The 13,348-nt window shown below is 36.7% G+C and overlaps 1 protein-coding gene across 2 annotated transcripts in view; it reads left to right on the forward strand.

Annotated features, from left to right (window-relative positions):
- The first annotated feature begins 10,545 nt into the window (after positions 1-10,545).
- cfap20dc (CFAP20 domain containing) overlaps positions 10,546-13,348 on the forward strand; it is a 34,638-nt gene continuing 31,835 nt past the window's right edge. Inside the window, exons 1-6 of one of the 2 annotated variants that reach the window (XM_010739882.3) lie at positions 10,546-10,770; positions 10,896-10,985; positions 11,595-11,688; positions 11,770-11,842; positions 12,804-12,918; positions 13,059-13,206. In XM_010739882.3, coding sequence (XP_010738184.3) covers positions 10,750-10,770; positions 10,896-10,985; positions 11,595-11,688; positions 11,770-11,842; positions 12,804-12,918; positions 13,059-13,206 — 541 coding nt within the window. In that variant the 5' untranslated portion in view covers positions 10,546-10,749. The remainder of the gene's footprint in view (positions 10,771-10,895; positions 10,986-11,594; positions 11,689-11,769; positions 11,843-12,803; positions 12,919-13,058; positions 13,207-13,348) is intronic. The other variant, XM_027279868.1, reaches the window with a different exon arrangement.

A 13,348-nucleotide genomic window follows, 5' to 3' on the forward strand; every position in this document is an offset into this window, starting at 1 on the left:
TCTATTAGTCATAAATTTGCTGTTCATCAATGCTTTCATGGCCTGTTGTATTATTTTCAGTGGATTGACTCTGTGTTTGCTTACACAGAAAATGTGTGATAAAATGTTGGCCTTAATGCAGACAGGCTCGCAGTCACTCTCCCCCGCTCTTATCTTGTAAGTGACTATTCATAAATCATGGCCTAGGACATCTATGTACTATATAATCAAAGCTTCAGTCCTCATGCAAGTGTGTGACGGGATCAAACATGACGTGATAAAACTGGAAGCTGTATTTAGCCAAATGGTTTGAGAACACTCGAAAGGGCTCAACTTTTAAAAGTGGTTGCCAGGCATCAACTTTTGGTTGCCAAAACTGAAAAATACTGTGCAGTTATACATCAGCTTAATAATGAAATTGTGACCTAAGAAATGTTTCAAAGCTGCTTTATTACTGTAACTGAACAAAATTCTTTGAACTGCACAAAATTTGAACCTTTCATGTTATCAGTTAATGTGTCCACCTTCGACTCCTGGTATACGAAATACTGGTAGTGCAGCTGTTGTTATGTTAGTGGAACATTGATTTTAAAGCAGATGCTGGTGATGTCTGTCCAACTGTAACTGTTAATATTTAAATATCACTAATATTAATTTTCTGCTGCATGTTTTGCTGTCCCTCTTTTTTTTTTATGCTGAAATGTAGTTGCCACTGATGGCAACCAAGGTCCAAGAATTAGTTGCCAGTTTCACATAATGGTTGTTAATGGCAACCTGGCAATCATTACTGCAAACCTTGCTCTATGGTTCTTGTTTGTTTTTTTTCATTTGAAGGAAGGGTCATTCACGAAACAACACACCCCTGTGAACACAAGGGACTCAAGGTTAATGCATAAATAATCCTTTTATTGTAATTGTGTTTCAGTTTTTTCATGATAATTTGGCAACATGCCGTACACAATGATGTGTGTGTGTGTGTGTGTTTTTTTTTTTAACTGAAAAACAAAGCGACCCATAAACTAAATTGCTTGCAATGCAAAGGCATGATTTTTTCTGCTGATATGAGCTATTTCAACCTGCAGGAAACAACCCGAGAACCACAACACTGTCACACTGCCAAGCCCACCTCCAGGGCAGTATATTCAAACACACACACACACACAAGTCTGCATCTGTGAAGGATCAAGTCCACAAAACTACTTCCACTGAGAAATGTGCATAAATTAAAATAAAATAGAATAAAATCTCAGATGAAACTGAACTATATATAGACTAAAAACAAAAAATGGTAAGGCAAAGATAACACTGTGACCAGTTTAAAATTACAAAATAACAGAACAGTCTTGACTGGCAGCCAATGTAGGTGTGTACTGGGCCGGTAATGTGCAGCTGTTGGCACTGCTGAGCCATATGAAGGTTAAACAAAAGCACCACTGAGCTCTCAATGCAGCTATGCCAACTACCACAGAAAATAATCAATTCTGTCTGTCTGTCTCTTTCTCTCTCCAGCTCTCACACACACACCCAGCTACAAAAATGCTGTTGTTTTTTTTATTTTATTTTACAAAGAGGGTCGGATGAACCAGTCTTGAATCTATTCACTGCTGTCCAACAACATAAAAAGATTGGTCTTCTCTCTACTGCTTCTCAGTTGTCTTGACTGTCCAGCAGCAGCAGCAGCAGCAGCACACTGCTCATTAAATGAACACAAAGCCTCCTTACAGCATGGACTGCGTTCAATTAATAAAATATCAATAACATCAGCAAGATGAGCAGCTTGTCATTTTCCTTTTTCAAAGAGCTACAGTGTTGAGTCTTGAGGCTTCCAATTTGCTCTTGTCAGTCAAGTCATCGTGGTGCATATTTGGCTTTGGTAGATGGAGTTTTAAGTATTAAAAAAAAGGTGTTACTAAAAATACAGGAACAAAAAAACACAAACTGGGAAGGAGCCAGATTATATTTAATGACCGGTGTATGACTGAGACTATTCTGTCAATGGAGTTTTTAACCCAGTTTGCATGAATTGTGATATAAATACAATCAGCCATAAATCTTGAAGTATGACCTGACATTACCTGATTATTATATCTAATGTAATGCTTGACCACACATTAAAAACTGCCCTGAAAAATCAGATCAACAGCTTGCTTACTGTTTATTGGACTAGTGAGAATAAATGAACATGCTTCGTTGCTACTGTATGATTTTGTTGATCGCAAAAAAATCACATCAACTCCAATAAATGTGAATAGTGTTATATACAAAGAGTGGCTCTCAAATTATCAGATTCAAGATTTTTAGCAAAAACAACCATTACACTGAATCAGAGTGAAAACTAATGAAGCCTGTAAGTCTCCCATTTGTCTGTCTCCCCATTCATCTACCTTGCCAAAGAATGATTAGAACCTGATGAGAATGAGTTATCGGCTTCGCCAACGTGCAGGTTTGGTGTTGCCAGCTCTTGTCATGTGGAGGGAGGTTTTGCGGTAATTGCTGGTGCCATTAAAATTCTGCGGCTTTATCCATGTTTTTTTGGACGTCGAAATGGTTTGAGACAGGATACATCGTTTTCAATCCAAGGTAACAGACACTGTGTTCCTGGCAGTGGTTGCTTTGTCCAGTAAGCAGTGCTTACAGGAATAACTGGCTTATGTGTGCATAAAAAGAGCTGATTATCGCCATACACATCCACAAATGCTTAGGTAGGTATTACTAGAGGTAGTATTTTTATTTGAACAGAGCTAATGATACTTTTACTCGTCATATGTGATTTGGCTGAATGTGGATTGGAGGGCAAATAAAATGTATATATTCTTTTCATTTTTTTGCACATGAAAATATTTTAAGCAGTCCAAATTAACAAAGATCTGATAGCAAAGATCAGACTTAAATAAATAAATAAAAATAAAATAAATATTCCAACTTTTATCTGTGGGTCCTTTGGCATGCCAGGGTGTGTTTGAGGAGCAGAGAGAGATACAGAGATAAAAGAATAGACATAGTCCCGTTTGCTACCTTAAGAAATTCTCACATTTTCAACATCACATACATTAACTTCATAAGAAGTGAAGATCAATTTTTTGTGCCAAGGTCAGGAGACTAAATCAGAAGTAATTTTACTTGACTTTATACTTCAGTGCCACTCTACACTGGGGATGGGTATAGCTGAGCAAGTGTGACTTATGCATCATAGTCCATTTTAAATCATTTCCATCTCCAGTTTTTGGAGGTAGTGTAACCTGCTGCAGAGCAGCTTCTTTTTTGATTAATTTTCCTTTTAAATAAAGTAAAAACAATTTATTGTAAATATGTTTTACATGTAAAGATTCCTAAAAGTAGCCACCTTTTGCGTTGACAGCTTCATGAGTTTGCCACCTAGAATGTTTTTTGGTTAACAGCTGTAAAATGTTATTTTTTTAATGGTAGTGTTGTCATACAATACATTGCCCTTTTCTGGCTACGTAGGTTATCCCTATTATGGCATATCTCTTTATTAAGAAATGCTCAACTAAGCAAAGAGAAACAGCAGTCCATGATTACTTTAAGACATGAAAGTCAGTCTTTGAATGTGCCTTCAAGTGTGGTCGCAAAAGCCATCAAACACTATGATGAAAATGGCTCTCATGAGGACCGCACAAGGAAAGGAAGACCAAGAGTTACCTCTGCTGCAGAGAATAAGTTCATTACACTTACCAGCCTCAGAAATAGCCAATTAACAGGACCTCAGATTAGAGACCACAAAAATATTTCATAAAGTTCAAGTAGCAGACACCTTTCAACATCAACTCTTTGGTAGAAACTGTGTGAATCAGGTCATTATGATCTAACTGCTGCAAAGACCCCACTACTCAGGGAGTCCAAGAAGAAGAAGAATAAAATGAACACAAAAGGAATGGACATTAGACTAGTGGAAATCTGTACTTTGGTCTGATGAGCCAAATCTGAGATTTTTGGTTCCAACAGCGAGAAGGTGAATGGATGGTATCTGCATGTGTGGTTCCCACATGGCATGATGTTGGGGGTGTTGTGCGGCTGACACTGTTGGTGCTTTATTCAAATTTCAAGGCCAACTTGGCTACCATAGCGTTCTTCTGCAACATGTCCTCCCATCTGGTCTGCATGTAGTGGGACCAAAATTAGTTTTTCTATATGACAATGACCCAAAACACAATTTCAGTGCTATTCTACTGAGAAGGAGTGTGATGAAGTGCTGCTTCAGGTGGTCTTGGCCTCCACAATCACCTTGCCTAAACCCAAATGAGATGGTTTGGGATGAGTTGGACCGCAGGGTGAAGGAAAAGCAGCCAACAAGTGCTCAGAATATATGGGAAGTCCCTCATGTACTGTATAGGTGTTTCCATTATATGCCTCGTCGTCCCAGCTGATTCAGAAATTGCAATTGTAGTGTCTCCATCTCGCAGACACACTCATCAATCTCTGCTGCTCCAAAGCCTTGTCTCCACAGTCACCACGCAGAAAGACATTTTAGAGGTATTACTGTGTGTATTCTGTTAATTTATTCGCTTCACTGCTGCCTGAGCAACAAACCCCTCTCTTGACAGACATGATTATCCAAATTCAACACCGTAAATCCTTAAATGCTGAAAGCATGTTCTCTGTCTGTAACCGTGCATGTGAATTATCGCCTGTCATACAGGTGACCCATTCTTTCAGAGCAGACGTGTAATTTGGAAATGGCATACTTTGACAAATTAATCAACACTCTCCTCTGTGACAGAGGTTTTACTGACTTTGGCTTATGCCTCAGGCTAATTTTTACTGTATGACAGTCCCCTGCCCATTATCTCTTTTCAGCTCACTTTCCAGTTTCTATCTTCTGGGAAGGTGCTTGATTGGATCACAGCAGGTTGTAATGTCTATAAAATGGCAGAAGATAAAATAAAAACCACTGGAGAAAAATTTGGGGAAACTGATGCTGATGTAGCGTTTCATTTATTTTAATGTAAGTCATTTTTACACTTTGGAGTTTCAGTAACAAAGGTTATTTCAGGACATTCGACCTCAGTGGGGGAATCACCACTTCTGTTTGAGGTCATAAACTCTGATTCTTTAAAAGTGGAGCAGGTCTGATTCACCAGCCTGATATCCAATGTGTGATATCCTCTCAAGATCAAACTGATGGGAAACATTTTGGTCACTTAAAATGTACTAAATGTTTGCCCCATTTTATTAAAATAATGGGAAATATATTTTACTTCTGCATTCCAGGATAACAAAGATTAAATACACCAAAATATCATATTTTGAAGGGCCATTGTATTAATGTGCTGTCAAAACACAAGACAACTACCAAGGTTATTTAAGGAGGACATCAAGGCCATTTTGTTGATATGAATATTAAGTGCTCAGTCTACTGACTACAAACAATAGCAGGATATTTTATCACATAGCTTGAACAATTATTTTTTATATACTATACAATATTTTATCTTAATCGTCACCCATCATTGAGTAAGCTTTAACAGGTCATGGTCACAGCAAGCATGAAGAATATCAGCTTCAGCTTTATTTTATTATTTACATCTGCACTTTACAATCTCCTACATGGGACATTATGTTGAGAGAAAATCTTGACATGTTTGTTTAAAGACACATCCACAACAAGGTCAGCGCACTGCCATCATTTTAACCCTGTTCCTCACCAATCAAGCCACTTTTGTATTGTCTCATTGTCATCTTATCTCAATAATAATAAAAAAAAAGTATGTATATTTAGATAATTAATTGCTAAATTAATAGACATGGTCACATTGACCTATGCGTAATCATAGTAGACTAACTGAGCACACTTCTAGAAAGAACAAAGAATGGAGTGACCTAAATATGTCTTCAGATATAAAAGAAGAATTGGCTTTCAAGGTGATACAGTTTATTGGGCCAGAGGCTGAGCCCCTTTACGCAGGCTCCCACTGCACTGTTAAAATACTCACTACAAAATCTAACACAGCTTGTACACAAAGTGTATTTTGAATGTAAAATAAAAAAAAAAACAAATCAACCTCAGACAAGAAATAATTAAGTCACAGCAAATATCTGCAATAATCTGATGCATATGATTGGTTCAAGGGTTTGGGTCAGAGGATTGGGGCCTTACTGGTCTGAAGTAAATTAGCACTTGTTGGGGAATATGAGCAGACACAATGTATGAGAAGCTTTATGATTTCCCAATTAGTTTCTATTTAAGGTTAGAATCGTGGCTTTGTGGAATACAAAAAGAGGTCATAGTGGTTGAGCATTTGTCCCACTTGCCACCAGCAAGAACAGGAAGTGAGAATATGGAGGACTGTGACCCTGATTACCAACTTCTCACTTTGATTAGTTTGTCTTTGTGAACTTAAGACAAGACATAGGTCAAATGTCTATAAATAGATGTTGCATAATCAAGGTTGCACATTTTATGTGTACAGTGTCTGTTAAGGTGACTTGAACAGTACTTGTTCCTGTGTTTAATTCTATTAAAGCAGGTCACAAATGAAACAAGCATGTGACATAATGATACGTTTATTCTAATGTTCGTAGCATATGGAGCGAAAAAAAGATCATGTGAAAAAATCCTAGATTTTAACTTTCAAATGTCTTAATCCCAATTACAAGCACTGCTACAAAGATGGTTCATACTAGGCTGTTGAATGCAAATAAGATTCCAACAAGTACCTTGCAATTACATTTCTGACAGCCTGGAAAATCTGACAACCGGCATTTTTAAATAACTCAAAAGAAGCAAAAAATATCTTTGCCTCAATTGTATTGTTGGCATCAAACACAATTGCTAGAATAGATTTAGTAAAACAACAGGAACAGTCTCAGAAAATCACAATTTCTGCATCGACACAATAATTGAGGGATTTGACAGACATACAATCTAAGACTATGACAAATGCTGCTAAAACCGAATATATCCCACTTTAGAATAGTATTTGCAATGTGATTCAGCTCCTTTTTTTCAAGTATTTATATTTTTTTTTTACTTTTGCTATTTGGCCCTTAGCAGTGAGGCTTCTCATCTTTTCAGTACAATTGGATACAAAAACAGTTCCAACAAACAGATACATCTTATTTTTCACTATGTCTTTCAGCATAAGGGATGATATTTATATTGTATTTATATATTTAATTATATTATATATCTATATATTAAAAATGCTCTCTTTTTGCCTCTTAAATGTTACAAAAGTCAGTTATGAATTTCACTAGTTCTTCTAAAATTCTAACTAAAAAGAAGAAAAGAAGGGAAAGAAAATGTTTTAATTCAACACAAATGCAGATGTTTACTTTTGTCTAGGTGTTTTTTCTAATATACTGTACAGTCTAGACGGCAACCCAGGCACTTTAGAATTAAAGAAAATAATAACAGGGAAGAAAATATCAAAAAACTTTTATTGTTGTGGCTAAACCATTTAAAACGCTTAATCGTGGCTTAACCTTGACCAAGACTGACAGTGTCTTTTCTTTTTAAAAGCATTTAGCCATCACAATACAGGTTTAACATTTCTGTTCACGTTATTTCATTTCATTTTTTGCAGTGCCTGGATTGTCATCCTGTCTATCCTGCTTTTTCTCCGTTTTCCAGGAGCAACATTAAATTTTTCTAAGGATCTATGGTACAGACAAAGCAGTCATCTTCTGTTTCCTAACAGTGTATTTGGTCTTCTGGGAAACAATTTTCTACAATCGTGTAGTGAATTATCACAACAGGAAGGCACAAACAGACATACGGCAGAAGTCAGCTGCCTTTTATATGATATACTCTGAGATGTTCTTTAGTCAGGTGAATCATCTGTAAGGGTCACTCCCTGCACACACTTAAATCTCATTGCCCCCCCAAAACAAGCTATTTTAAGGAAAACTTAATTAAATACTGCTGATCATCTGTCATAACGATGACTTCAAATCCAGATCACTTAATTGCATTCAGAGTTTTATCATAAAACAAATATTTTGGGAGCATCAGCAACATAATTATGGCCATTACAACAATGAAAAAACATCTTGTCACTCCACAGTATATCAAAACTAACATTGTCTACACTAATTTATGTGTTTTGACTGATGCAAATGAATAGATTCTTTTCAAAATAATGAGTGAATAATTAGTCATAATTAAGTATGCTAACAAGCACTGATTTATTAACTGATTTCTCCATACCGGTTTCGTCAGTGCTCACTGCATGCCAGGCTTTGTTTTAATGAGGCTGTCTGTCCCAATCAGTGTCAAGTCATTGCTGTAGAGAAAAAAAGTCAATTATTAAACCTTCACTGTGCCACGCTCTATTGACGAAATTTCTATTTCACACAGTTCTGCATGGAGTTTCATAATAAAGCAATAATACAGAGGAGACACTTTTTACAGTGGTTATGAGTCCAGATGGGATGCAGTTACAGAATTAGCTTTCACAGCAGTAGTACTAGTACTTTGCCCAAGTCCTCTTTGTTATTATTAAGAATGAATCATGGTTAAGATTGTACGTATTTCTTTATGCATGTGTATCAAAAAAGACAATATGCAAAATGTGTACTACATAACTTCTTGGTTACTATATAAGTCATTTCTTAACACTATGGTCATAAATTATTTTACATAACCAATGTGATGTGAACAAACAAAGTGCAAAGCGCAATAAATGTCCTGCACAGATGTGTTAAAGCATCCCCTCATTTAAGGGAAACAAATAGTCAGAGATTAACACTATAAGCTGGATCTGCGGCTATAGGTACATTTATTATACAAAGGTACAGTTCCACATGTGAAATGTTTGGAATAATGATAGAAAGAAGCTCTTACAATACTGTGAATGTGAAACTGGTGCAGGAAGAAGCAGCTAAAGAAGTCAACACATGTACAAGTTGAACTATCTCAGATTATTTAGAATAAATAATTCTTGATACAGTGATATTATATATAAAATCGTTGTGCACCTTTTGACATGTGTATAAAGTTCCCATATGTGTCCTAACGATTTGCTGTATGACACAAGAGGGTTGAGACATGATGACCAACTCATGGATGTAGCTGGCTATGGAAGATTTGCTATCCTAACCGTGTATGGCATTCCTTTTAGTCTATAATATATTCTCATGATTCATTATGAAAACGGTCTAAAGACAGAAATGCTTTGTATTTGCTCGGTATCATTACAACAAGCCTGAACACACAAAGAAAAAAAACAACAACAACATGAAAATGGGGACAGTGGTGGTGTTCGTTCAAGAACAATTAAACTTCAGTCACAAAGTGTGACTGGACAGATTTCTTTTTTGTGGTGTCTTTTGTTCTATATCCATAAATAACTGAAACCACCTTGTGTTTGAAGTCAGATACATGCAAAACATGTTAATAAGCTGTAAGCCACACTTTATGCCATACATCCGGATGTAGTGTCCCTCAGTAGCTAATTAAAAAGACATCTTTTTGATCTCATAATAGCCCTGCTGCCAGGGTAAACAGAGCATGTGACAATGACACAATAACAGAGATTTGCATTTCTAGAGAAAAAAAAATACTAGTTCATTATAGGTCTATTTTTAACTGTTTTGTTTAACAACCTCTTAGTATAGGTATGATGTTTAATAAAATGTCCAATATCACACTCTATGATCATATAGTAATTGTTTGACATAATGTATTTGTATATATAAGACTCTATTTAGCTCTAGAAGAGTCCAGAGATGAAAAAAAAGAAAAAAAATTTAACCAGAAATACTCTACACTCATTCAGATCACAGCCAGCCATTGAACTCTGGCCTGTCTTTTTTTTGATTGATTAAATAGACCTGCTCTGTGATGAGAACCGGCAATATGAAATTAAATGCTGCTGGAATTAAAAATAACCTGGTGAGAAAAAAAAAAAAAAAAAAAAAAAAGCAAGCTGAGTTTAAAATAAAATGAATTCTATCAACTGTTCATGATCATGTTATATATTCAGTCCTTATTGATGTAGCTATTTATGAACGTTTTCCTGCTTTGCATTTTACACTTTGGTTTCACATACTAATGTTTCCATCTCGATAGAAGAAAAAAAAATGGGCAAAGCTATTTTCTCACATTATGATGCAGGGAAAATTGAATTTCAGAACTGAGCTCGTTTAATGGGATTTCATACATGATGTGTGCCCCAGCAAAACCCGGACGGGACATGGAGAAGTATATCAACCTGGTGTTCCGTGTAATTTACAGAAAACACTGTGTCAACATTATGTTTCAGTCACCCTATGTCACAGACATGACCACTGATGAAACACCTGAACCTCACCTCACCTTAGTTCAGCCGTCACTTAGACATTAGCAGTAGTCTGGTTGCTGGTTGCTGTAGTAACAGGCACTCAGGTAACCATGGCGACGTATTCTGTTTGTTAGCTTAGCGCTACAGCAGCTCAGTTAGCAGCTTATCCCAAATGATATTATACGTTGTTTTATTTATTTTATTTTTTTTCCAATGTGAAAACTAGACAAACTATTACATCTGGGTACACACCTTAAATATATTTACCTTAGTTCAGCTGTCAGTCAGACTTTAGCTTACGAGTTCGAGTCGGTTGCTGGTTGCTGTAGTAACAGGCACTCAGGTAACCATGGCGACGTATTCTGTGTGTTAGCTTAGCGCTACAGCAGCTCAGTTAGCAGCTTATCCCAAAGTTGTTTTTTATCCAGTGTGAAAACGCTTTGGGGGTTATGTAACCAACCAAACTATTTCATCTGGGTGCACACCTTCAAATATTTTTCTTCCGCCGTTGACCCTCACGTCACGTAAAATGTTCAGGAATAACTATCAGGTAACCTAGCTAGCCTTGTTATGCTATGCTGCCAGTAATACGAGTTGTAGCTTGATGACAACACCAGCTGCAGGCCAATTAGTTCAAATGAGTTCAAAACTATAATCCTGTTATTACTCTCGCAGGGTGGAGCTGTGGTCGAGATCTTCAGTGGACAGGGCAAAGACCCTGTAGCAAAGTGGAAACTCAGTGGAGGACCGTCAGCCATACATAAGGTGAGTTTTCAGGGCTGGTAGTTTACATGAGCCTGTCCTCAAGGTGATCAAACACGCTCATTATTACACATTTTCACATTAACATGAGCCTACATGTCCCCTAAGTCAAGCTGGCACGAAGGATCCAGGATAGACAGAAGCAAATACAGTAAACACCATAAAGTTTACATGGCCTGAATGAACCACAGATAAATTAACATTTCATGAACCAGGGCATCAAAATTTTAACTTTAGGCTCCAAGCCTCTAAAGGTACACTACATTGTTTGACATTGTTTATATTCCCATGGGTGCCATCATGGACAGGTAACATCAGATGTATACATTGGGATGCTAGTACAGTCTGCTGATTACTTTTAAACTGTTAACATGAGGAAATAAGAAATATTTTTACTGAACTGTATTACCAGAGAAAAATGTAAAAAATTCATAGTGGATGCCCTGCTATTGTACCCATACATTTTGCAGACAATGGATTTTTCTATCATAATAGCACTGTTCCTGACACATAAACTTTCCATCTCCTAACTCTTGACGCTACAGGTACACAATACTGGTCAAACTTTGCAAGGACTTAGCACAACCTCTTCTGTATCATTTCTTCCCATAGGAGTATAACAAAGAAGTGAAAGGATTTGTTTACTGTATGGAGGGGAGCAGCCAGACAGTCAAGATGCAGCTGCCAGAGAATGGGAAAATGTCTCGTAAGTCACTACCAAACTTGCACCCATTTGTAAATAGTGCTTTGTTATGCTCACATTTAATAACAGTTCACTTCTTTGCAGTCGGGCTTCTTCAAAGATTCTTAGTCCTTCAAGTGAATATTCCTCAGAGCAAAGATTTTTCCATTGAGCTTGCGTAAGTACAGCAGTCAGGTTTCTTTTGCACTTTATACATAACAACTCACCTTGAACAAGACTTTTGAGAACTGCTGTAGATCTCAGAAACTCTGCAGTTGATAAAGGAATTTTATTACTGTAGCACAAAATAGTACAAAATAAAGAGTGAATTAACATTGTAATATCATATGTAATATTTTAGTGCACATTGAAATACAGAAAATAATTAGTGAATCACAGTGAATCCCCTCAGACCACAGAGCAAATTAGTGAGACAGCTTGTTTACATTTAGCAGGAAAACCCCTTGAGCCACCTGAAAAAATTAGTGCATCTCATATTAGCAATTAGAGTTTATGTAATCGCTTGGATAACCATTTGCAGTTAAGATGTTGTTGAACCATTTAGCAATAACGCTTTCATCTTTCCATCCACAGCAAATTCTACAAGGTAGAAAGGAATAATAACAAGAAAGGAATTTTCTAAAACATAGTATAGTGTGTGGATGTTTTATTATAGTCATTCTGTATTTTATGATCAATAAAACACAGTTTATGAAATCAAGACTATATCTTTCATGTACTCAACACTCTTCATATGTGAATCTTTTTTTTTCTCACAAACACAGGCAGTGGCATACAGGGAAGGTACTACTGTGTTGATTTAAAGTTACTGGAACCGTATAGAAAACAAAACTAGCAATACAGTACAAAGTTGACATCATTTCTTACAATAAAGTTACCTACCTACTTATATACTCCCACACTACATCAAGAATCTGGGGAAATATTGCTGCTGCTGTTCTTCTTCCATTAGAGTGTGTTGTGACAGCTGATTTCACACCACTAGATTAAAGTGAAAACACCTTTAAGCTCACTTTAGAGACCAGTAAAGCCTGTGGCTTTCTCTGGTCAGGACTTCTTTGTGACACCATCGATGCTGGTGATAATTTATGCTCTGTTCTGTTGTCTCTTATTCACAGGATAACTGATTTAGAGCACCTGAAAAGAAGACTTCACTTATCAACAGTGCATAAAGAATTGTCTGCCACTCTTTTGCATGCAAAAATACCATTTGTGGGATTGAAACGCAATATTGTGAGTGACTAACCCATCCTTGACATATTCTTTTAGTGTTTGGTTTCAGCTATGTGTTTTTTTTTTTAATCAGTGATGTTTATAACTTACTGAGCAGTATCCTTGAAACTCCAAAAATCATCTTGTTTTTATTGTCTCAGTGGTCTACTTTGTGCATCGACCTTGTATCATTCACCGATGAATTATTCAAGGGATTTTTGACACTGGACGTCATCACGTTGTTCGCTACCTGTAAAGTTCGCAGAATCTTCACCATGAAAACAGAGCCTACGGGAATGTCACATGATGGTAATGGAATTCATCACACCTGAATGAGTAATGTCCAATTAGAGTTTTATCAGCTTACCTTTAAGGCACCCAGCCCATGGGGGGTTATTAAACACATACAATTGTAAAGCACTTGCCACTGAAGCAATTCAGTGCTCGTCAC

Source organism: Larimichthys crocea, chromosome VI (assembly GCF_000972845.2).
Source record: "Larimichthys crocea isolate SSNF chromosome VI, L_crocea_2.0, whole genome shotgun sequence".
NCBI lineage: Eukaryota > Metazoa > Chordata > Actinopteri > Sciaenidae > Larimichthys > Larimichthys crocea.